The 26,143-nt window shown below is 41.1% G+C and overlaps 1 protein-coding gene across 4 annotated transcripts in view; it reads right to left on the reverse strand.

The window, feature by feature from the left end:
- Positions 1-16,121: 16,121 nt before the first annotated feature.
- ZNF318 (zinc finger protein 318) overlaps positions 16,122-26,143 on the reverse strand; it is a 43,230-nt gene continuing 33,208 nt past the window's right edge. For 3 of the 4 annotated variants that reach the window (XM_053304031.1, XM_053304041.1, XM_053304049.1), the window contains 6 exons: positions 25,313-25,412; positions 24,700-24,983; positions 22,175-22,375; positions 21,463-21,562; positions 20,958-21,076; positions 16,122-20,547 (listed from right to left, as the gene is read on the reverse strand). In XM_053304031.1, the coding sequence (XP_053160006.1) occupies positions 16,354-20,547; positions 20,958-21,076; positions 21,463-21,562; positions 22,175-22,375; positions 24,700-24,983; positions 25,313-25,412 (4,998 nt within the window). In that variant the 3' untranslated portion in view covers positions 16,122-16,353. Of the gene's footprint in view, positions 20,548-20,957; positions 21,077-21,462; positions 21,563-22,174; positions 22,376-24,034; positions 24,984-25,312; positions 25,413-26,143 lie in introns of those variants that run through there. The other variant, XM_053304058.1, reaches the window with a different exon arrangement.

Raw genomic sequence — 26,143 nt, forward strand, 5'->3', positions numbered from 1 at the left:
GTGCTCACGGTGAAGTCAACATTCTCTTAAATACCCTTGGCCTAAGCTGTTTAGGGCTTTATAGGTAATAACCAGCACCTTGTATTTTGCCCAGAAACTTACTGGTAGCCAGTGTAGTTTTTTTTTAAATATAGGAATAATATGGTCTCTGAGATTACCCTGAGACCAACCTGGCTGCCACATTCTGTAGCTGAGACCATTCTGGCTGCCACCAACTGCAGATTCCAGACTACGTACAAAGGAGAAGCCCTACAGAGGGTGCATTACAGTATTTAAGTCTGGAGATTACCAGCATATGTACTACTGTTCTGAGGTCATTTATCTCAAGAAATGGAGGCAGCTGGTGTATCAGCTGAAGCTGACAGAAAGCACCTCTGACCACTGCCTCAACCTGAGACACCAGGGAGAAGTTTGGGTCCAAAAGCACTCCCAGACTGCATACCTGTTCCTTTTGGGGAAGTGTGAACACATCCCATGACCAATCCAATACATATTGTATTTCATACACTGTTAAGCAAGTTAATATTCTGTGATCCAAACATGAATTGTGATTTTAAAGTATTCCAAGTATCACAGTAGCTAGATATCAAAAGGTAACACAAGATAATGCAATGCTTCTATCCCTGCCTTTGATATATATGATCCTGGGTACTACACATCTAGAGATGAGAAAGCCTGGCCGGGGGGGGGGGGGACAGGAGGTTTTTTCCTCCCCCCACCCTTCACATTTCTATACGCATCTATTATGTATTTTGAATAATTGGTTGGTTGGTTGATACCAAATAATAGTCATACTTCCCTATGACTTATAGATACCAAATTTTGCATACACCATCCTGCCACTGAAATTAGTGGTGGAATGCACTACTTTTTATTTTGGAATATGCTCTGTGAATTTTTTTTTTAAAAAGCAATCTAAATACCATATTTCCTGATTATCTACAGATACCAAATTTTACATGAACAATTCTGCAACTTAAATTAGCTGAGTTTACTGCGTATCACACCAGAATGTGCTGAGGGTAATGTTTAAATGACAGGGAAGGGGGAGAACTTTTGCTTCCCTTGTGCAATAAGAACAATTCTATGACAAATACAAGTGGCCCTCAAACAGGAGTTTTGCCTATTTGCAGACCACCTCCCTATATACCTATCTCGTTAGTGTGGGAGATAATGTAGAAGATCACAGAGGTTTCTAATAAATTGGATACAATTAAAAAGATTTTAGAGGATCAATAGGAAAAAGCATCTAATGAGCCTATTGACTTAACTTACAAACAGACACAGTTGCTTCAGGGGGATGATATCTCTCCCTTAAGGCTGTCAGTGTCTAAAGAACAGAAAAATAATAGAAACCAAAGCTCAAAACAACATTCCACGAGAGTACTACATAGTAGGCAAATTACCCTTACAATTCTGGAAAACTCCTTAAACATGGGACGTTGGCAAAATAAGTAGATAATCACACGCCCTTTAACATAAGAACAGCCCTGCTGGATCAGGCCCAAGGCCCATCTAGTCCAGCATCCTGTTTCACACAGTGGCCTACCAGATGCCACTGGAAGCCTACAGGCAGGAGTTGAAAGCATGCCCTCCTGCCTTTGAGGCTGGAGGTGGCCTATAGCCCTCTGACTAGTAGCCGTTGATAGATCTCTCCTCCATGAAGTTATTCAAGCCCCTCTTAAAGCCATCCATGTTGTTCGCTGTCACCACATCTCATAGCAGAGAATTTCACAAGTTGATTATGCATTGTATGAAAAAGTACTCCCATTTGTTGGTCCAAGATTTCCCGGCAATCAATTTCATGGGACGATCCCTGGTTCTAGTGTTATGAGAGACGGAGAAGAATTTCTCTCTCCACTTTCTCCACACCATGCAAGATTTTATAGACCTCTATCATATCTCCCCACAGTCTTTTTTCTAAACTAACTAACCCCAGGTGTTGTAGCCTTGCCTCATAAGAAAGGTGCTCTAGGCCCCTGATCATCTTGGTTGCCCTCTTCTGCATCTTTTCCACTTCTACAGTGTCCTTTTTTAGATGTGGTGACCAGAATTGTACGCAGTACTCCAAGTGTGCTCACACCATAGTTTTGTATAAGGGCATTATAATATTAGCCGTTTTATTTTCAGTCCCCTTCCTAATGATCCCTAGCATGGAATTGGCCTTTTTCACAGCTGCCACACATTAAGTCAACATTTTCAATGAGTTTTTGGGCAGTCATTATGCTGGCACATTCAATATGTCGCTTTATCTTCATATGAAGTATTGCCCAGCCATCCAGATGTCAGAAGGCTTCTGTTAACCTTCTATCAGCCATTAGTCCCCACCATTTTAATTCGGGGGAAATGTTAGTTAGAATCATTAAATATCTTTGTACGAAGAGATTTTGTGGATATAACTCTTGGGTCCTTGCCACCACAGAACTGTTCTGTTCAATCAGCCTCCCTTGCTGTAGATAGAAAGAGATGGGCAAACAAACTTAGCAGCAATGAGTTACATGAAAACTCACAAAAAAATGTTAGAGCCAGGTGTGCTGGAGAATGACCAGATACAAACTGTGTTTGGTGGTGGAGACAAGAAGCACTTCAAAGAAATAACTCTGGGCATATAGCCAAGCCACTAGATAAGAACAACCCTGTTGGATAGAACGCAAGGCTGGATGATCTTCTGATAACTTTGCTGAAGTGGAAAACACTGTTGCTTTTGTCCAAGATGCAGTGTGTAACTTAACCAAGCAAAATAAAAGAGGCAATGAAAAACCAAAGAGTCTTAAATAGTGATGCTTAAAGAAGGAATTGACACTATTAAGGATACCCTGAAGCAAGACCCCAAGTTAATTACCCTGAATGGGTCTAAAGTCTCATTGGCCATAACTGAACATAATTTTCGAAACTGGGATAAATTGGATTCCATCCATGAGCACCATAAAGTGATTCTTGACTCGGAGTTTATAAAACAGGAAACATTACTACTACTTGAAAATGATTTTGAGGGCCCAGACTTTAGACTGATTGAAGGTGAAGAAGCTACAGAGCAAGAAAGCCAGACAGACTAAATTAGTAGGTCACGCTGTAGTGGAAATTGGTGACCAAAATCTGTGTCTTCCAAATTCATCTATCTTAATTGAACCCTTAACATCAACACAATTCGAAAGATAGCCCTTGTGGTCTCATTCTTTGTTAGAGGTAATGGAGGTGCCACAGAGAGATTCTGCTGGAACGAATGGACTACCTCCGTCAATTACAAGTTTAGAAGAACCAGCATCAAATAGAGAAGAAACTGTAATTCATCATTTGGAAGTAACTGACATTTAACTACTTTGAGGACTTTATCTTTTATAACATGGAATGTGGCTGGTTCGATGTCCAAGGTTAAGGATGTCTCCTTTATTGAATATATATCAGATTTTGATTTTGTGATGCTGTAGGAAACATGGTTTGATGAAGAGCTTAGTTTAGAGGGTTATATTTATTTCTCCCTGAATGCAGTTCCAAGCTTGGGGAGAGGTAGATTATGTGAAACATTTAGTGATGGCTGTTGAGATCAAACTTGACAGTGCCAGCATATCATTGGTAAATGTTTCTTTTCCACCAGGGCCGACCCACACACAAAATGATGAAATATGGGGGAAATGTATTATTTGATTGGACTGTTAAATTCCTTTCCTCATGCCCATTCTCCTGCCAGGATATTCTGTAGAGGAGCAGGTGAGGGGACGTGGGCGGGGATGTGGAGTGGCTGTGGTCTATAAGGATAACATCTCCCTTACCAGGGTCCCTGTTAGGGTGTCGGACCATATCGAATGTGTGTACTTGTGTTTGGGGACCAGGGATAGATTGGGACTTCTGTTGGTGTACTGATCGCCCCGCTGCCCAGCGGAATCCCTTACTGAGCTCATGGACTTGATCGCGGAACTTGCGTTGGAGTCTCCCAGACTTTTGGTGCTGGGGGACTTCAATGTTCATTTTGGGACCAATTTATCTGGGGCAGCTCAGGAGTTCATAGCGGCCATGACGACTATGGGCCTATCCCAAGCGGTCTCTGGATCGACGCATATTGCAGGTCACATGCTTGATTTGGTCTTTTATTCTGATCAGGGTGGTGTTCCATGGGTGGGGACTCCTACGATCTCCCCATTGTCATGGACGGACCACCATCTGGTTAAGGTTGGACTTACAACCACTTTCCACTTTTGCAGGGGCGAGGGGCCTATTAGAATGGTCCGCCCGAAGAGGTTACTGCATCCGGTAGGATTCCAAAAAGCCTTGGAGGGATTTAATGTTGGCTCTGCTGGTGATCCTGTTGTGCCCTGGTTGAGAACTGGAACAACTTGCTCACCAGGGCAGTAGACACGATTGCTCCTACACTGAGGGAAATAAGTATTTGATCCCCTGCTGATTTTGTCCGTTTGCCCTCTGACACAGAAATGACCAGGCTATAATTGGAATGGTAGGTTTATTGTAGCTGTGAGAGACAGAATAACAACAAACAAACCCTCAAAAGCCCAGTGCCCAAAAGTCAGCGATGGATTTGCATTGTAGTGAAGGAAATAAGTATTCGATCCCCTATCAACTAGCAAGATTTCAGGCTCCCAGGTGTCTTTTCACTATATGCAGGTAACGAGCTGAGATGAGGAACACCCTCTGTAAGGGAGTGCTCCTAATCCCAGCTTGTTACAGTACCTGTATAAAAGACACCTGTCCATAGAAGCAAGCAATCACTCAGCTTCCAAACTCACCACCATGCCCAAGACCAAAGAGCTGTCAAAGGATGTCAGGGACAAGGTTGTAGACCTGCACAAGGCTGGACTGGGCTACAAGACTATCGCCAAGCAGCTTGGTGAGAAGGTGACTACAGTTGGCACGATAACTCGCAAATGGAAGAAACACAAAATAACTGTCAATCTCCCTCGGTCTGGGGCTCCATGCAAGATCTCACCTCGTGGAGTTGCAATGATCATGAGAACGGTGACAAAGCAGCCCAGAACTACACGGGGGGAACTTGTCAATGATCTCAGGGCAGCTGGAACCATAGTCACCAAGAAAACAATTGGTAACACATTACGCCGTGAAGGACTGAAATCTTGCAGTGCCCGCAAGGTCCCCCTGCTCAAGGCAGCACATGTACAGGCCCGTCTGCAGTTTGCCAATGCACATCTGAATGATCCAGAGGAGAACTGGGCAAAAGTGTTGTGGTCAGATGAGACCAAAATCGAGCTCTTTGGCATCAACTCAACTCGCCGTGTGTGGAGGAGGAGGAATGCTGCCTATGAGCCCAAGAACACCATCCCCACCGTCAAACATGGAGGTGGACACATTATGCTTTGGGGTGTTTTTCTGCTAAGGGGACAGGACACCTTCACCGCATCGAAGGGACGATGGACGGGACCATGTACCGTCAGATCTTGGGTGAGCACCTCCTTCCCTCAGCCAGGGCATTGAGAATGGGTCGTGGATGGGTATTCCAGCATGACAATGACCCAAAACACACAGCCAAGGCAACAAAGGAGTGGCTCAAGAAGAAGCACATGAAGGTCCTGGAGTGGCCCAGCCAGTCTCCAGACCTTAATCCCATAGAAAATCTGTGGAGGGAGCTGAAGGTTCGGGTTGCCAAACATCAGCCTCGAAACCTTTCTGACTTGGAGAGGATCTGCAAAGAGGAGTGGGACAACATCCCTCCTGGGTTGTGTGCAAACCTGGTGGCCAACTACAAGAAACGTCTGACCTCTGTGATTGCCAACAAGGGTTTTGCCACCAAGTACTAAGACATCTTTTGTGAAGGGATCGAATACTTATTTCCCTCACTACAATGCAAATCCATCGCTGACTTTTGGGCACTGGGCTTTTGAGGGTTTGTTTGTTGTTATTCTGTCTCTCACAGCTACAATAAACCTACCATTCCAATTATAGCCTGGTCATTTCTGTGTCAGAGGGCAAATGGACAAAATCAGCAGGGGATCAAATACTTATTTCCCTCACTGTCCCCTCCGACCTGCTTCAAAATTGGCCCCTTGGTATATGGAAGATCTACGGGGGCTGAAGCGGCAAGGTAGGCGACTGGAGCGCAAGTGGAGGAAAACTCGACTCGAATCCGACAGATTACGACATGGAGCACATTTAAAGATCTATGCTCAGGCAATACGTGTGGCAAAGAAGCGGTTCTTTTCTGCCCGTATTGCCTCTGCGAGTTCACGTCCGGCGGAGTTGTTCAGGGTTGTGAGGTGACTAGTATCTGCTCCCTCTCCCTTGAACCAGAATTTGGAGGTATCAGTTACCCGCTGTGGTGTGTTTAATGAATTTTTCGCAGACAAAATCTCTCGGATTCGGGCTGACCTAGATGGAGACTCAACAATTAATTTGATGTCTGAACTGGAGGTGTCCGACAACTCCTCTTATACGATTCGGCTGGATCAATTTCCGTTTGTGACTCCTGATGATGTGGACAAGCTGCTTGGAGCGGTGAGGCCTACCACTTGTCCTCTTGATCCTTGTCCAACATGGCTTGTTCTATCTAGCAGGGAGGCTGTAGTAGGTGGCTTGGTAGAAATCATAAATGCTTCTCTGAGGGAGGGCAGGATGCCTCCTTGTCTTAAGGAGGCAATTATTAGACCTCTTCTAAAGAAGCCTGCATTAGATCCCTCAGAGTTGAACAATTATAGGCCAATTTCCAATCTCCCATGGCTGGGCAAGGTAATTGAGAGGGTGGTGGCCTCTCAGTTCCACGCGGTCTTGGAGAAAACTGATTATCTAAACCCATTTCAAACTGGTTTTTGGGCGGCCTATGGGGTGGAGACTGCCTTGGTCGGCCTGATGGATGATCTCCAATTGGCAATTGGCAGAGGAAGTGTGACTCTGTTGGTCCTCTTGGATCTCTTGGCAGCTTTCGATACTATCGACCATAGTATCCTTCTGGAACGTCTGAGGGGGATGGGGGTGGGAGGCACTGTTTTACAGTGGTTCCGCTCCTACCTCTCGGATAGATTCCAGATGGTGTCGATTGGAGATTGTTGCTCTTCAAAATCTGAGCTTAAGTATGGTGTTCCTCAAGGCTCCATACTCTCTCCAATGCTTTTTAACATCTACATGAAACCGCTGGGAGAGATCATCAGGGGATTTGGAGCTGGGTGTTACCAGTATACTGATGACACCCAGATCTACTTCTCCATGTCAACTTCTTCAGGAGTTGGCATATCCTCCCTAAATGCCTGCCTGGAAGCAGTAATGGGCTGGATGAGGGAGAATAAACTGAAATTGAATCCAGATAAGACGGAGGTACATATTGTGCGGGGTCAGAACTCTAGAGACGATTTTGATCTACCTGTTCTAGATGGGGTCACACTTCCCAAAAGGAACAGGTTCGCAGTCTGGGAGTACTTCTGGATCAACGTCTCTCCTTGGTTTCTCAGGTTGAAGTGGTGGCCAGGGGTGCTTTCTATCAGCTCCGGCTGATACACCAGCTGCACCTGTTTCTCGAGATCAATGATCTCAAAACAGTAGTACATTTGTTGGTAACCTCCAGACTGGACTTCTGTAATGCGCTCTACGTGGGGCTGCCTTTGTACATAGTCCGGAAACTTCAGTTGGTTCAGAATGCGGCAGCCAGGTTGGTCTCTGGGTCATCTCGGAGAGACCACATTACTCCTTTGTTGATGGAGTTACACTGGCTGCCAATAGGTTTCCGGGCAAAATACAAAGTGCTAGTTATAACTTATAAAGCCCTAAACGTCTTAGGCCCTGGGTATTTAAGAGAGCGTCTTCTTCGCTATGAGCCCCACCGGCCGTTGAGATCACTTGAGAAGGTCTGTCTCCAGTTGCCACCCACTCGTTTGGTGGCTACACAGAGACGGGCCTTCTCGGCTGCTGCCCCAAGATTGTAGAGTGCGCTCCCCGCTGAGATACGATCCTCCCCATCTCTGGCAATTTTCAGAAAGCACCTGAAAACACATCTCTTCAACCAGGCTTTCTAAGCTTTCTAATACTTGTTTTTAAATTGTTCTGATTATTTAATTGTTTTATGATGTTTTTAATGGTTTATGCTTTATAATTTTTGTTTTAATTGTTAACTGATTTTAATGGTGTTTTAATGTAAACCGCCCTGAGCCTTTTGGAAGGGCGGTATAAAAGTTTTAATAATAAATAAAATAAATAAATATATTGTGATTTTTATAGGGACATTCAAGATTACTATTTGTTACTCCTAATAAAAGAATTTCCTGGCCATTCATATAATTTTTATCTTAATTTGCTTTTAGCTGATATATCTGATGAAATTTCTTCAAATGTTGCCAAATTTTGTTCAAAAGCTGGGAAAGCCCACCAGAAGCTGGTATCAGTTTAATGTATAGTTTTAATGGTGGTGTTACTATTAATTCAATCTTTAATTGAATTGTGGATTTAAAGTGATTCCCCCCCCCTTTTGTTTTTCTTTATTGGGATTCTGTGTAATTCTGATCAGCGATAGAAATAAACAGTTCATTCCGCATATGTTCAGCATATAAGCTGAATAAATAAGGAAAAAGTATAGCTCCTTGTCTTACTCCTTTGCCGATCTGGAACCAGTCTGTTTCACCATGTTCCGTCTGGACTGTGGTTTCCTGTCCTGTGTATAGGTTTCTCATGAGAACTATGAAATGTTCTGGGATGCCCATTTTCCTAAGGGTATTCCACAACTTGACATGGTCGACTCAATCAAAGGCTTTTTTGTAGTCAATGAAGCACATATTGACTCTATTATCACGTATTGAAGCACATATTGGCCCTAATCTGCATTGGATGATCCTGAACATTATTTTGCTAGCATGTGAAATTAACGATATTGTGCGATGGTTTGCATAATCTATTAAGTCTCAATTCTTTGGTATGGGTATTTAGACTGACCTCTTCCAATCTGTTGGCCACTCAGTCTCCAAATTTGCTGGCATAGTTTGGTTAGAGCCTTGATTGATTCTTCTTCTGTTACCTGCCACATTTCTATAGCTATTCCATCGATTGCTGTAGTCTTCCAACTTGGTAATGACCAGAGTGCTGATCTAATGTCATCTTCCCATACTAGAGGTTCTTTCAGATAGGGAATATTTTCTAGAGTGACTTGGATGTTGAACGTCCCTGCTTTACAGATTTTCATATACTCCTTCCATCTCTGTTTGATCTCCTCTGAATCAGTTATTTATTTATTTATTAGAAACATTTGATATACTGCCCACTCCAAAGACTCTGGGCGGTGTACAAAAACATGCAAAACAAGAAAGTTACTATCTCTCCTTTGACATCCCTTAACATACCAATTTGAGGTTGGAACCTCCCTCTGAGTTCAGAGATCTTTTGGAAAACTTGCCTTGTTTTCCCATATCTATTTCCATTCTCAAGGTCTTTACAGATGTCGTTGTAGTACTGCTCCTTGTCTTTTCTAACAGCTTTCTGAAATTACCTTTTAAGTTCCTTCACAAGGTATTTATCTTGCTTGACTTTGGCTTCTGTCCTCCTCTTGGCAATTTCCGTCTGTTCTGACATCTCTTCTGCTTTATTCTGTTTCTTGGTCTTTGGCAGTCACTTTTCATATCCGTCCTTAACAACTTCTTAGATTTCGTTCCACAGTTCCTCTGGTTCCCTATCAATGAGGTTCAGAACTTCAAAGCGGTTCCTGATGTTTTCCTTGAAAATAGTGGGTACATTCTCAAGATCATATCGTGGAAACTGGATAGCTTTGTTTTTCCACTTTAGCTTGACTTGGAACTTGCACACGAGCAGTTTGTGATCTTTTCCACAATCAGCCCCCGGCGATGTCTTTGCTATTATAACTAAGCTCATCCACCACCTTGCACCAATAATGAAATCAATTTGATTTCTGTGTACTCCATCTGGTGATGTCCATGTGTATAGGCGTCAGTTTGGTTGTTTGAAGTAAGTGTTGGCAATGAAGAGATCATTGGGTTCACAGAAACAAATAAGTCATTCTCTTGCTTCATTTCTGTTTCCTAGGCTATACAGTCTGTGTTTTCCTCCTTACCATTTCCAACTTTGGCATTCCAGTCTCCAGTTACCAGCAGCACATCTTGCTTGCATGTTCTGTCAATTTCAGACTGAACTTGAGCATAAAACTCATCAACTTCCTCTTCTTCTGCATCAGTCGTTGGAGCATAGACTTGAACAGTCATGTTAAAGGGTTTTCCGTGAAATCTAATTGATATTAGTCGGTCACTGACTGTATTATACTCAAGTACTACTCGTGTCCTGAGTAGTAAATGGAAGGATTTTCTGACTGAAGATGTCCTATTCCAGTTCATTTTAATTCACCGATACCCAAGATGTCAACCTGTAGTCAATTCATTTCATCTTTCACTAGGCCAAGCTTTCCCATATTCATGTTTCTTACATTCCACATACCCACTATAATTCTGTCTTTGCAGTTTCAGTTTCTCTTTTCTCACATGGCAACATCAGCAGCTAGATGTCCAAAAGGCTTTAACATAACCGCATCATAAACACCATTAGTACTCGGAAAGATCCTCAGTTCTTCCTCAGTAGCATGTTGAGTACCTGAGGGGCCCATCATCCGGCACTAAATCAACAATCATTCTATCTCATCTATCCATGTGGTTTACCATTGCCTTATCCCATGCAATATGAAATGATGCCTTTGTCGTTGTCACTAAAGTGACCATCCACCTCCAGTACCTTCCTATATCGCTACTGCCCAATAAAGGTGCCTGCTTGCTTTAGCTGGGCAGCTAAAGGCAAGGCACCTACCTTCATGCCTTGAATGACCCTACTGGGAGTATACCTCTCAGCATACTTCGCTCATCCCTCCCAGGAAACCCCACCACCACCACCACGATGAGGCAGCATAGCAGGACTTGGGGGTGTCACGAATGTTACATCCATTATATTAGAGGGCCTGCTGGATTTCATTTATTGAACTTTCCTAGCAGTGTAATTTATGCAAAATGACTTTGCCCAGTTAACAATGGACTTTGCTCAGTCAACACCTAATAGTTGTGTAAAAAAATTAAAAGCTATACTAGTTAAGAGTGAATACAGAGAGAAAGCGCATAATACACCAAATATTTTGGATGGCAATATGATGGCAAGGGCCATCACCCTTGTGGCCATTGTGTTTATTGCTTATACTTGTACAATTACCAGTTTTAAGAATCATTTTTATCACAAATGTTATAAGCAGAAATTATTTACCACATGCAATTCATCCAGTGTGATTTATTTTATTCAATGCCCTTGCATGAAAATGTATGTTGTTAAGACATCTAGACCATCGAAAAAACATACTGGTGAGCAGCTGAGTACTGTAAAATGTAGAAGAAAAAGAGGGTGCCCCTTTGGTAGCTCATTTTTTCTGGAGAAAAGTCATAGGGATTTAGTTTGGGGCAATTGAAAAAAATACATATGGAAATGATAAAACTTCGAGAGAAGCATGGTGAATTTTGGAATTGAACACTTCAGCTCCACAGGGGTTATAATATAGGGCTTGGTTTTATATTTTTATATAGGGCTTGATTTTTTGGCCATGCTTAAAGGAAGGGTGTGATATTCCTTTAAGTTCAAGTTTGTGGTGCTAATGAATTACAGCCAGGTTGATTGGTTATAGTATAAATTTGTTTCTCTAGATGGTAGTGTCATATGCTTGTGAGAAGGCAAAGGATTCTTTGTAGAATGCTCTTTGGAACATTATAAATATAAGTTGTTATGAGTATGATGTTATTGGTGGTTCTATTTTTAATTTTCAATTTATTTTCATGAAGCAGTTTAAATGCATTTTTAAATGTCATTTTAGTGTTGCCCCTGAAGAAATCCTTTTGTGGCTGTTAACGCATTGGGCTCAAATAAATGCTTTACAGCCCCTTGCAATTTTGTCTCATTTTGCTTTTTGGCTGGGTGCTTCCTGTTTTTATTTATGTCTACTTACAGATGAGCAGACATGCAGCAGAGAAGTTGATGGAGATTTAGAAATTGCTCACCACTGGCACCCACTCCCTTTCCCAGCTCTTTCTCACTTTTCCATGGAAGGGAGTTAACTGGATAGCTCACCTTCATTCCCTGCACCTCCCTGTTCAACAGGGAAGAAAAGAGATTGGGCAGAAGTAGGAGGTAGGCTAGGAACGGGCTGAGCTGTCATCCTCTGCCAGTGCAGCACAGTAACTGTGTCTGCACAGCAGTGGTGGCGGTGGCAAGAGCCCCTTGGACAGGTATGTCAACCAATCCCACCATAGCCTCAGATGCAGCAGTAGATGCATGCCACCAGGACTGCCAGTCATGATGGCAATGCGCCCCCGAGCCACCACTCTTCCCGTCCATATACTAGCAACCATCCAGCAGAATCTCCCCTCCCACAGCAAGTGTTGTAAAGCTGAAACAAGGTGGCAAATTTGCAAATGTTTTAAGTGATGTTTGTCTTAACTCAGAACGTCTCAAGTCAAGGATTGCCTCTTCGGATGGGCAATGAGACTGTGACAAAAAGAAAAAAAATGCTGAGTGAAAGGCTTCTTGTTTTTAGCACAGTCACTTGCACTGCTAGACAGTAAGTAATATTTCCTCTAGCAAAGAGTCCAACATGCTGCTTACTCATTTGCCAGGGCATGGAAACTTCAGACATCTTTTCCTTCAGCACTTTCCTCCATTTTCTGCCCTGACAACCACCACAATGATTGAAAAAATGTGGAAACAGCTACCCATTACCCCCTCCCATGTTTTCTTTTTTTGTGGGGGAGGGCTGGAGTCTGCAGTACATCTGCATGACAGTATAGAATTAATTTTAATTCAGAAGCCTTTCAGGACACCACCCGCGCAGTGGCCATAATGTAAGGTATGTGGTGGTCCATTGTATACAAGCAAACCAGAATAGTGATCCTCAATGCAGAAAAAAAGAAAGAAAGAAAAAAGAAATTAAAGCGTTTTTGCCTTTGTGACCTTTGCCACAAAGGTTTTAGAAGTATAGGTGTGTCTACTTGCTCTTTGAAAATCTGTTTATATTACCTATACTGCTTGTGTGTAAATCATGCATGTATGTTTGCTCCAGTGTTTCATGGAGTCACCAACACCAGACTAAAGTTTGTCATGACTAAGTCTCATTGATGGGAATTAAGTAATCATGACTAACTTCTCTCATTGATTCAATGGCTCTTAGTCATGACTAACTAGTCTGGATGTTGCCCTGTCTATGTAAACTATGTAAACTACAACTTGCAAGATCCATGAATAAGGACTTTGCAAATCTGCCTCACCTTCAGTCATTTCAAAATGCAAGTTATACAAGACTGAACTGTAACAATTATAATTCAATTTCCAGATTGCAATTATTTTAGGTAAATATCATGAAAGAGGCACATTAGCTTCAAATGAATCATATCAGCACATCAATACAAGGAAAGCGGCAAAAAGAATAGTAAGCATTAACATTTTTCCAGAAGGAGCACAAAACAAGCAGATTAGGACGACTAAAAAGCAAAGTAGCAGTAACAGCCAATTTGCAACATCATACTTCTTACCTCAACAAAACCTTGTGGGCTTTAAATATCTCATTGTATACTGACAAATTACTGACAAATAATTTGTACAGTTCAGAACAAATGCTGAAGTACATTTAATGCAAAGGATACAGCCCAGAACATATGCCAAACACTCTTTTGACTTATACAGCCGCATCATTCAATTTTATGTACACCTTCACATAACAGTATGTGCAGCTTCTTACTATCCTATTATGCAGTATTTTTTACATAAGAATACAGGAACAGCCCTGCTGGATCAGGCCCAAGGCCCATCTAGTCCAGCATCCCATTTCGCACAGTGGCCTACCAGATGCCGCTGGAAGCCACAGGCAGGAGTTGAGGGCGTGCCCTCTCTCCTGCCATTACTCCCCTGCAACTGGTACTCAGAGGATCATGCCTTTGAGGCTGGAGGTGGCCCACAGCCCTCCGACTGGTAGCCATTGATAGACCTCTCCTCCATGAAGTTATCCAAACCCCTCTTAAAGCTACCCAGGTTGTTGGCTGTCACCACATCCTGTAGCAGAGAGTTCCACAAGTGGATCACACGTTGTGTGAAAAAGTACTTCCGTTTGTTGGTCCTAGACCTCCTGGCAATCAATTTCATGGAGTGACCCCTGGTTCTTGTGTTTTGTGAGAGAGATTATCTGTGTGTGTATCCATGCGCACATGAATTTGAATGTCAAAAGTTATGAGACAGGCTACTCTAGTCACTGGCTAACATCCAGACTACATTAGTCATGAGTACTCCCATTGAAATAAACTTTTTGAAGTTACTCCCACTTGAAGTAAACTTGTCCCATTAACTTCAAGAAGGCTGCTTATGAGCAGCGCGGGGAGACAGGAGGGCTTGGAGTGGCTCCTAGGAGCCCTTCAAGTACCACTAGAGCTACTAGTACCTTCTGTTGTGAGCCCATTCTGTACTGTCTGCCAGTTACAATCCTGCTTAAGTTGCTACCAAGCATGAAGAGTGTAGAACTGCACTAACACAGCAGGCTTTAAATTCACTTCCAACCACAAAATGTTATAAAGGCAAATCAATCCCAGGCAATTCCCTGCTTTTATGCAATGCTGCACCTGGCACAGTTTTACCTCCAACTTACATACTTATTTTCAGTGCAGCAACTCATGAACCATATTGCTAATTATTTCCACACTGGGGAGGAAATTCAAAAAACCTAAACCTAAGAAACTCCATGGCGGGGGGACCCAGACCTATCCCAAACATATCAGCATAATTTTCTCTTAAACTGAAAGGGCACAAATTTTCCACAAGAAATGTAAACACAGACATATAAACTGTTGAAATAATATAATTTAACTGTTAGTCTCGCCCCACCCTCCACTGTACTAGAACAACAGGAACTCTCACAAGGGAATTTCTAGTTCCTGCGAAAGCAAAGGCAATACTGGCTGCTGCTCTGTCTCTATGGCAACAGGAACAAGCAGCAAAGCTCTTCCTGCAAGCGGCATCTCGGCTGCTCGCCAACATGCATCTCCCAGGTTTCACTGGCCACCATTTTGTTCCCTCGTCTCATTTTCCAAATCCTTTTAAAATGTTTAATTCCATTTTTTACTGGCAAGCCCAATTTCAACAGTTAAACATTTACAGTATTTTACATCCCTATTTTTCACCATCTATAACTCACCCAATAAGTAATATTTCTCCAAATGTTGGAGAAAGCTTGACTACACTCCCAATCGAGTTAGCTGGAATGGAAACATGGTTTTAAGTGGTCAGATGCTCTCTATGGGAAGGCTAATTGATGAGTCCCTTCACTAGTATGAATTGTTCAATCTCCAACAGCAGAATTAAAAAACTGGTCACAGAAGCACGTGCTTGGAATAGAAACAAAGAAGGAAAGTGGACTGTGTTGTTTTTTTTAATCATCATGAGTTTATTTTAGATTTACAGATTAAACCCTTTAGATAAATCCAAGCAAACATTTACTGCATTTATCTTGACAAGCTGTGTAAGTTAAAACCTTCACATAACAGTATTTTGTGGCTCAAGGGGTCATTCAGGCATGTAACATCTGGGTACATGAAGGCAGTCCAATCCTGAGAGCAAAGTTCAGATCTTCCATTTCTTCTGAGTTGGGGAACTGCTAAATGATTCAACAAAAACAGTTACTATATCACAAAACAATGAAAGGAAATGTGATTCGAAATCACATAAATGAGCTCAATAAGCAGAGTCCAGGTGTCAGGCCACAACCTTACCAAATAGTTTTCTTTTCCAAAAGCTGGTTGGTAGATGAATCCTTTGCTCAGTGAGTTGGCATCCACACAGGTTTTATACAAAATGGCATTACAATCTTGATTACAGGTGCAATTCAACAATGTAATTATAAGTCAAAAGACAAAAAATGCAGAACACTCTTCATACAGTTTGTGCAATGAAACATGCATAATATTTCAAATTCTGCTTAAATGCTTCAGCAAGAGCCTCCATTTTCTCAACAGGTGTCCTTGCGCTTGTCAGTGTTGCACTTGGAATGTTATTTACAAAAGCTGTGTAAATCAGAAACTATTAAAAAGACAAAGAAAATCAACCACCATCCCCAAACAAAAAAACAAAAAAACAAAAACAAAAAAACCACAGCCCAAAAACACACAGTATAAGTGAGAAATCCCATTTTAATAGCAGGAGATAGAAAGTAAATGGTCAAAAATGGACAAAATTTTTTTTTACACAATCCAGTATGTACAATGGAGTCTACCCTTTTGGGCAAAGCAAGTTTACATGCTTTAGCCAATGTTCAACATGTTACAGCTTAAAGAAATATTTATAAAATTCAAGAAATAGCTATTCAAACATTAGGAGCAATTCTAGAACGCAAGCAATAGATGTTTAAACACTAGGGTCAATTTTGTATGAACTTACCAGGTGCTCTGCAGAACTTCTAATTTCATCTGATGCCCTCTTACTGTTAACTTCACATCTACCATCATTACCTTCCACCTCTGACTTGGTTATGTCCCCTGCAGATGTCTGCATCTCATTTTTAACAACATATAATTCACTGTCACCTGAGCCCCCCATTTCTACATATATTTCCTTTGGATTTGGAAGGAAGGATTCCAAGCACTCTGGAGCTTGGCTCTGCACATTTTTTCCACTACAACTCAATGATGGCATATCAGAAGTGCCACCTCTTATATCATCTCCTTGCAGTAGGACCTCAGAAACTATAGACATATCCTGTATTTCGAGGAGTGGCATACCAGTTTCTGCAGTCCCACCATTTGATGCAGGAGATACCACATCAGAAACCAAGGAACAAAGCTTGTCCTCTTGATCACGAGAAGTTAATGCATCAAAATCAATTATTTCCGGTTCCACCCCTGGTTGGTCAATGTCTACCTCACTAACCTTTTTGGAATTTAAACAAATGGGTGCTATAGTTTCTAACTTTGGGCTTTCTACAATGTCCTCATTTAGAATTTCAGATGGTAGGATACCCAAGTGTCCACGTTCTACTTCAATATCGCCCAGACTAAAATCAATGGTTTCTAATACCAGATCTGCTTTCAGTGTGGAAGGATCAGAAGGCGTAACTTGGTCAGATTTTGGAGAATCTCTCTCATTTTCTACATTTAAATTCAGAGTAAGGGTTGCAGACTGATCAAAATTAAGTTCTGAATAAGTGGTGTTCAAGTCAAAATCACCAGCTTCTGAGGTATTTAAGTCACCAGTGTTCATGCTTGTGAAGTTCAGGTTTTCTTCTTCAAGATGCCCAACACTGAATTCTGTTGGAAGAGCATCTAATGGCTCTTGAACAATCTCTGGATGAGCACTGGAAAAATTAATGTTGTCCTTATCTAGAGAAACTCTCTTTTCAATGTAACTTTGTTCCTTATCAGATTCAGAAGGCCCTTGTGTGCCATTTTTAATAAACATTAATTCGACTCTGGTACTAGGTTCAACATCAATTGTAGAAGAGATTTCTCCCAGATCTTCAGTTCCCTGTACTTGCAGATCCTTAGTTTCACAGCTTGATGTCTGCTGACTAATTTCTCTCTCTAGTATGCTGCTTAGCACTGTTACATTAGCAAGGCACTTATTTGGCATCTTTCCTGGTTCTGGGACACAGACATCAAAATCCCCACCACCTTTTGGTTGAGAATTAACGAACACTTCTTGTTCCTTATTGTTAATATGGAAGGAGCCTAATTCACCATTATTTAAAGGCCTCAGTTCTGGATCTATGCTCTGTACCTCTGAAGTTGGAGGAACTTCATCACTGATTGCTGACTTAAGCCCATCAAAGCCTACACTTTCCACTTTTAGATCCAATGGTGAATCTTTAGAACAACTACAAACTGTCATTACTACTTGAGGATTTTCCTCCTTCATTTTTGATAAGTCTATTGGCTCCAAAGTTGGTTGACTCTGAACACACATCTCTGAAACACAAGTAGAAATTGGCAGTTCAGAGCTGTCATCACTTTGCTTCTCTTCTGTTAAAGTAGGCCCTCTTCCCTTGTGGGTTTCAATCTGCATCTCAAGTAATTGAGACTTTGTGTCTCTCTGACTAATTGCAAAATGATGTCCTAATTCCAAGTGTTCTCCTTTTACATCTCTCTCATCTAAACCAGTCATATATTCTTTCATCTCCACATCACTCTGACTCTCTTTTAACTTGGATTTATCATGCATCTCCATTTTCTGCTGGTTTTGTGGCACATGACTGATGTCTTCAACACCTGTCACACTAACACGCTTGCTAAAGTCATCTTCTGGCAATTGCATTGCTAATTCTTTATCCTCAGGAGATTTAAACTCTGCTGTCTCAAGTTCCGATGGGTTTCTGCTAACTTCTTCTAAAAGAGCAACACTGTCTTCTGGCAGTTTTATCAGTAACTTATTCTCATCATGAGATTTAATGTCTGCTGTCTCAACTTCTAATGAATCCTTGCAAACTTCATCCAAAGGAAGAGCGCTGCTTTCTGGCACATACACGGCCAACTCTCCTAACTCAAGCTCCGCTGAGTTTTTCTTAATGTCTTTTAAAGGAGAAACATAGTCTTTTGACAACTGTATAGGTAATTTTTTATCATCAGCTGATTTAAACTCTGCTGAATCGAGTTCTGATGGAGTCTTACTAATTTCATCCAAATGAGCAGCTGCTGAATTGCTTTCTGACAATGGCATGGCTGAGAACTCCAATTCTAATGGCTTCTTGGTAAGATATTCTAAAGGAGCAACGCTGCTTTCCAATAACTCTCCATCATCAGAAGGTTTAAACTCTGCCTTATCAAGTTCTGATGACCTCTTGCTGACTTCATCAAAAGGAAGAGCACTGCTTTCTGGCAACTGCGGCGCAAGCCCTGATGGATTATTGCCAAATTCTGTTGGGTCTCCCATTTCTACCACATTCTGAATGGAAACAGAGGTATTTGTTGGAAGCTTGTCTGCCATTTCCTTATTTGTTAATGTACAACATTCCCTCTCAGCACTAGAGTCAATTTCAACGTTTTCTTCACAAGCTGTGAAAACTTTTATTGCCTCAGTTTCTGGAGTCTTATTACCTAAAGCAATTTCGCGGACACCTGAAGAATTGCCTATATTCTCGAGAGATTCTTGTGTAGAAGAGCTGCTACTTGATTTTGAATCTGACAGCATGTCTGTGCTTCTTTCTCTCTCAGCAGGGCTTAATTTAAAGGAAAATTTAGCTAAAGCTGCAGAACTTGCAGATCTCCCAATGCTGTTGTAGAAAATGCCATATAGATCTTTAGCATTACCTGCAGCCAGGCAAGGGTTCTTTTTCTCTAGTTTTTTAGCCTGGTCCCTAAAAACAGTTGGAGGCGGTAAGGGACGGGGACACATGGCCAATGTCAATATGTTTTTATCAACTTCAGATACACCTGGAGCCATGTCATCTGCCAGAATGGCAACTGGTTTTGGTGACGGCAAAGGTGGTGGTGGAGGAAACAGCACTGAAAATGGTCGTGGTACTGGTGGTGCTAGTGACAGGGGTAGTCCTGGTGGCAGTGGTAGTACAGGAGTACAGCAGGATGATCTCTCAAAAAGCTGAGTTTGCTCATTTGTCTTTGCTGTTCTTGTAACCTCCTGCTCCTTTGCCATAGTTGCAAGTTCTTGTGCCTTCACTTGTGCTTTTGCCACAGTCACTGCCTGCTCCTGTGTCTTTGCCGCACTGGCTTTTGCGAGTTCTACAGCCTTTGCATGTTCCAGGGTCCTTGCCAGGCTTTTGTCCTCCTGTCCCTCTGCCTGCTCTGGCATCTTTGTATTCTCCTGCGAGCTCTTTAAGACGACTACTTCTCCTCCAAATGCTTTTGAAATAATATCTGGAGGTAGAACAAGTTCAGGATTACTCTCTTTAACAACTGGGAGTGGCTTGGTGGTGGCACCAGAAGACTTTATAGACAAGAAAGTGTTTAAAGGTGCTGGCTTGCTTACTGTTGCAGTTGCATTCTTTCTGAGAACCATAATGGGGACTGGTAAATTGGGCCTGATTTTTGCTTGTGATGAAGTTGTAACCACTGGTGTCCAAGGACTAGTATGTGGTATAACTGTTTTCCCAGACAACTTAATTGCAATGGGCTTTGAATTTGATTTTCCAGATTGAGACTTACTTTCTTTTTCTGTACCTTCTTCAGCACTCTCCTCCTTAGAGACAGCTACATCTTTGCTTTGATTTTTTTCCTCTTTCTCAGTCTTCCTCCAGCTGAACTTTCCAAAAGATGATTGCTTTGATTCTTTTTGTGGTTCCTCTTTTTTTTCTTCATTTTTCTCAGCCTCGTTTCCATCTTTCTTCAATTTAAGCTTAACCCCAAATTTCTGGCCATTAGAATTCTCTTTCTTTTTACTAATCTCATTTTCATTACCAACTTCTTCTAGTTCTTTGGTACCCTTTGGTTCCTCTTTCCTTGTCACTTTTGCAGTTTTTTCATCTCTTTCCTCTTTTTGTTTTTCACACTGTTTCCGTTTCAGCCTGCGCTCTGTTTCTTGAATAACAGACAATCCTGCCTGATGGTCTAGGTTTCTCCTCTCTTCATAGAGTGGATTCTCATCCATATGTTTCTGTCGGAAGAAAATGAAAACATTTCAATACAGAATTCCACTAGTGGAACAGATCTGACTAGCTCTTTCCCTCAGCAAAATCAATTAAACCTGCCAAGAAACAGAAAAAGGGATAGTTTTCACAGTCTTAAGACTTGAAATCTCAACATTAGGAAAGCATTAAAAACCTCCTGTTCTACCAAAATAAACTATTTGAGATAAAGTTTCATTTTAATACAATGCAAATAGCAACGATCCTAGCATAACAGAATAAAGCTAGTATATATAATGGTGTGGATCCATAATCAAAATATCAAGTAGTGCTGAAGAATATCAAAAATGTGGTAAAAGAAACTTTCTTTGCTTTTTTAAAAAAGGCTACGATATCTATCCAAGGAATGATTCACAACTAGAAACTCATGAGTACTAACCTTGTATTTCTCATTATGCGAGTGACTTTTCACATGTTGTTCTGCTGAAATCTGGTCTCCAAAAAATTCATGGCAGAGCTGGCAGAAATATCCAGTGACTGGGATTAGAAATTCAGAACCTGAAATGCCCCCCCACAAAACAAAACATCACATGAAAGCCCACTGTTTTTAACCAAACGCAATTGCAACAAAAAATTGTATCACTTACACAAGCTATTTAGCTATTTAAGTCATGTCCTCCTTAACACAGTGTTTTTGCAACATTTCTTACAGTTCAAATATGAATTGCTACTGTTGCTTTTTCATTCATATGCAGAACAATTTATGCCAACCAATACAATAACTGTTGGAAACTTGCTGCAAAATGAGGTGGCCTTTTTGCCCAATGTCACAATCTCATCAGTGAGGCTAATGATCTGGTGTCTTTACTACAAGCTACCTAGCATCATAATCGCCTTCAGGAAGTTTGTTTTGAGAAGCTAAAGGAAGGAAAATGACAACATACCTTTGGCAGGAAGAGGTATTTTATCAGTGCGTTTCATCAGGTCCTGCTTTGCTTCAGTTTGAGTCTTTGTAGCCCAAGGTCTATTGTATGGATCCAGAGTCTATTTGCAGAATAACAGAAGATCAGAGACTGATATATTAAGAAGAGTTATGCTTTCCTATCAGTGTTTTATATCAGTTCAAACAACTGAGAAACCAACATATATTCAATAACTATTCTTTTTTCTACTTTAGCTTACTATAAAAATACATCTGAAAAGCTAACAATATACCAATTAGGCATGAGACTCAAGTGTCTCACACATGGATAATCAAACCAAAATGAAGCTGTGATTTAAAAGTACTTTGTCTCAGACGGGCAACCAACCAACCAGGTTTGAGACAATTACTCCAAAAATAAATTATTAGTGAGCCTCCAAAGTGCTTTTTTGCTCTTAGGAGCAACTGATTTTGTACATCACAAAACAGGCCACACAACCTCTAATTTCTCAAAGTTTTAGACTTTGTGAGAGAGTTCATTATTCCAAAGTGAGAATAGTGTGTCTCTGGTCAGAGACAGCGTTTATATTTATAAATTCAGTTTATTTTAAATTACAACACGCTTGGTGGCCAGAGTCAAAACTTTAGACCTGTGCTTTGAAAATACTTGATTATTATAGCTTATACTAGCAAATGAAAGCTGCTTAATGGGAAACTGATGGCTGGACACATACCTGTCTGTGCTTCTTATTATGCATGTGCGTGAAGAAATCAAACATGGTTCCGCAGGTAGCATTACAATCCTTGCACCAATGATTCCCTGTGTCGTAATAGTCATAAATATTGGCCAATTGGAAATGTTGTTTGGATGGTTGTAAAGATTCTGTAGGTTTGGGGCTCTTACCCTTGGGCTTGTCATTAGATGTTTTTGGTTCCTAAGTTGAACAAAAGGAAACATTTCTAAGCCAGAGAATGACTGTCAATGCCTCAGAACCAGCCTCTAGTAGAGACCTCACAAAATATATGTAACTATATATCACCTGCTTGTCAATGCCCAGGATAATTCCACCGTTTCAGTGAGCTGGCATTGCCGACTCAGATGTTGTTCAGTCAACAGGAAAGAGCTTCCAATGAGACTCAGATGCGTTGGCTAGACAGCAGGTATGTAAGTGATCAAGGAATGGAATGTACATCCCATAAAGTACATGTAGGGGTGTGCGCATGTATGTGTGTTCCCAATCCCCTGCCATACTGCGGACAACCCTCAAAGTAAATTTAACAGAAGATGGAGTAAGAAGAACCCACTGCTTAACATAACTAGCATATAATATGTTTTAGAGGGCTGCTCTTCAATGTCTGCTCACAAATTCTTTAATACATCACAAATCTTCTGAAAAGCCATTCGGTATGCACCCTATTTCCAGTGTATTCGTTATGTCTTGACAAAAGACAAGTGCTTTAAGTTCCAAGCTATCTCTGAAGGAAGCATGCAGCAGAATAATCCGGGTACCAAACCTTGAAACTGGTTTTAGAAGTGCCAGAACATTACACTTCCCATGTATAAGAAACAGGATCAGCTTTATCATGCTGTTCACACTTTTGGTTCCATAGAAACTTAATATATGTGATTCAAAAGCACCCTGTATTAGATCACATCCCTCTAGCACAGGGTTTTCTCATTCACTGCAGAGGGAGGAGAAGGACTGGCACAAGAGGGAGGTGCCTCCCAGTTTAGCTGGTAGCTAAAATCTTTCTGCAAAGTGAGACTGCCTCCTAGAGGATAGATTGGAGAGCACCAGAGTGCCTGGACCATGGGAGAGACCAAGAAAGGAGAATGAGAGTGTGCAGTGTTCAAGATAGGTCTCCCTACAGCAGGAGTGCACAAACTTGGCCCTCCAGATGTTGCTGAACTACAACTCCCATCATCATCAGCCACATTATGGCTGTGTATGATGGGAGTAGCAGTTCCACAACCTCTGGAGGGCCAAGTTTGCCCACCCCTGTCCTAGAGAGACAAAATAGCTGTAGGGGAAGCATGTACTGTTCCACAACCTTTCAATTCATTGTAAAAACTTACTGGATCAGAGGACAAAGTATCAACATACATTCCCTAAATACCAATCAACATACAGTGCATGGCTTTCTGATGAATGTTTGGGCCAGTGAAGATCTCTGTGTTTGTCTTAGGTGGTGTGGACACATCCCACTGGGACCTCTTCCTTGAGAATGTTTAAAAATGCCATGACATAATCTTCAGAATAACTTTGCTTTCTATCATTTAAGAGGTCACACCTCTAGCCTTTTCCATCCTGTCTCACTTTAAGTACAAGAAAATATGCATCTTAAGAAATACCATTTCCATGCCAAAATGTTGTGGGGGAAGAAAAAGAACATCCTTATGTGAATATACTTCTACTCCCCTTAAGTGTTCACTTTTAGAATGCAATAAAGATTAGCACCTCATTTCCATTATAGTTTTATGACTTCCCTGTTGTAGCTGTAGAGTGTGTGCCACTACATGCTTGGGATCAGCAACAAGAAATACATGCAATTTGTCTCATTCTAGATATCAAATCAGAAAAAGCCACAACTCCTTCCCTTTTTAATTTATTTTTATTAAAAAATTCAAGTGAAATAATCCTACACTTGCAGGATTTTGCAGGTCCATATGAAAATTCTGATACCAGAACCTGCCTCCTAAAGCAGAAAATTCCAACTCAAAGGGGAAAAGAAAACCATAGTATTGTATAATACAGAATACAAACAACAAAACAGATTGGAATGTATCACATTCTACACTTCAGCACTATGTAGAATTTCTCTCTCTTATGCATTTTCTTAGTCTAAAGAGGAGACTAAGGTTATATTATGAAAATCCAGTTTTCAGTAACTTCTATTACTGAATTTCTGAGGATTTCTAAGCCTAGACTATACAGAAAAGAACCTGAAATGAACAATACAACCTACATGCAACACTGTATGGCCTTTGTAAAATGCTTGGCATCCGAGTTATAGACATATTCTGAAACTCTATCACCTCCTTGCAGGAGGTCAGAAAGAGTAAGAACACCCTTAAAATCAACCCTTAAAATGTGGAGAAATGTTTGAAGGTCAAAGGTCCTCAAAGTCACATCAACATGAATGATGTCAAGCAAATGACAGTTTAATAAGTTTAATTTATAAGGAGTGCATAGTAATAAATGTCTTCTGAACACCCTCCTTTTTCCTACAGTGTTAGCATCAGCACCTAGAATTTTACCTTGATTGAGCTGGAAGTTTTCTCCTGACTTTTTGCATTTTCTGACTTGTTTTTTTCTGAAGTGTCTTTATTTTCTGTAGATTGTTTCCTGGATTTCTCAAAAATGTTAATCCCCAGGATCTGAGCTACTTTGTCTAGCTCGGATTGTTTTTTCTCTGCTGCTTCAGCATTTGTCTGCAGCTGAGCAATTTCCTTCACAATGTTCTCTTGCAGTCGGTTCACTTCCACTAGCAAGGGGTCTTTGTGTCCATCCTTCTCCCTACGTTTCTTCCGCAGCATCTCTCCTGAGCCAGTCAAAGTGGTGAAGGAGAAGCACAAGAAAATCATGTCAGCCCATGAAAGACTATTTTAGGTAAATAAAATGATTAAAAATACCATTTTGTTAGACCCACATGACAGAAGCTGCATGTATATGGCCAAATGCAGAAATCAGTAGATCTGTCTACAGTGGTATAGACATACATTAACTATTTAGGACAACACTGTAGGATGCCTAGGATAGAAAAGGTGCAAAAAATAATCCCACTCTTTTTATCAGATGGTGCAGCACCCAACATCACCACTAGAGAGCATCCCAGGGAAAGGGGAAACCTAAAATGAGAGAAAGCAGTACCTTGTTGTTTGGAAAGTCTATCTAACTCTGTCTTAAGATACTGCAGTTTCTTCTGTCGTGCTTCTTGTTCAGCCTTCAATTTCTCTCTTTCTTCTATTACCTAGAAAGGGTGTGAAGGGGGGGGAAAGGCATTAAAATGCTCCCTTTCACCAACAGTCAAAGCAACCCTGCAAGAACCACTGTCACTTCCAATCCACCTTCCAGAATCCAAATCACTCCAACCATCATTTCTCCATACTCTTTGGATTAATATTTAATGCACTCTTAACAGAGCAGAACTCATTTCTTCTGTGCTGTATCTGTGTTGATTTTTCAAACAAAAAGCACAACCAATTCCTTTTACAGTAAACTATACACTTCTGTGAAAAAATTGTCCTCTGTTCTTTAAACTGTTCTTTAAACTGTGTTGTAACTAACCCTAAGTATGTGTAAATGAAATGATCATATATTATTCTCCAGTTTATCCCTGCCTCCATTTCCCTCCCCTTCCTTGGTTGTTGCTCTTACGTCAGTGTGTAAATAGTGAACTTTTCAGGACAGAGACTTGTCTTCTAATTCTTTGTAAAATGCCATGCATGCAGATGGCACTATATAAATAAATAAGTCATAATAAATTCTATAGCTCAAATAATAAGAGGAGGAGACAGGCATCACTTGACAGACCAATTAGATTGAAGTGCGCCTAATTGTTGGATTATGGCCAGGTGAACTTTAAGTATCCTTTAGTCTAGAAGTATTTTCCTTTTTCCTTGGTAAATTTAGTAGTTTACAATTGATTACATGTTTCTCCTAACTCTTTAATGGAGTTAATGCATGTTACTCCTTAAAATG

This window comes from Hemicordylus capensis, chromosome 1 (assembly GCF_027244095.1).
Source record: "Hemicordylus capensis ecotype Gifberg chromosome 1, rHemCap1.1.pri, whole genome shotgun sequence".
NCBI lineage: Eukaryota > Metazoa > Chordata > Lepidosauria > Squamata > Cordylidae > Hemicordylus > Hemicordylus capensis.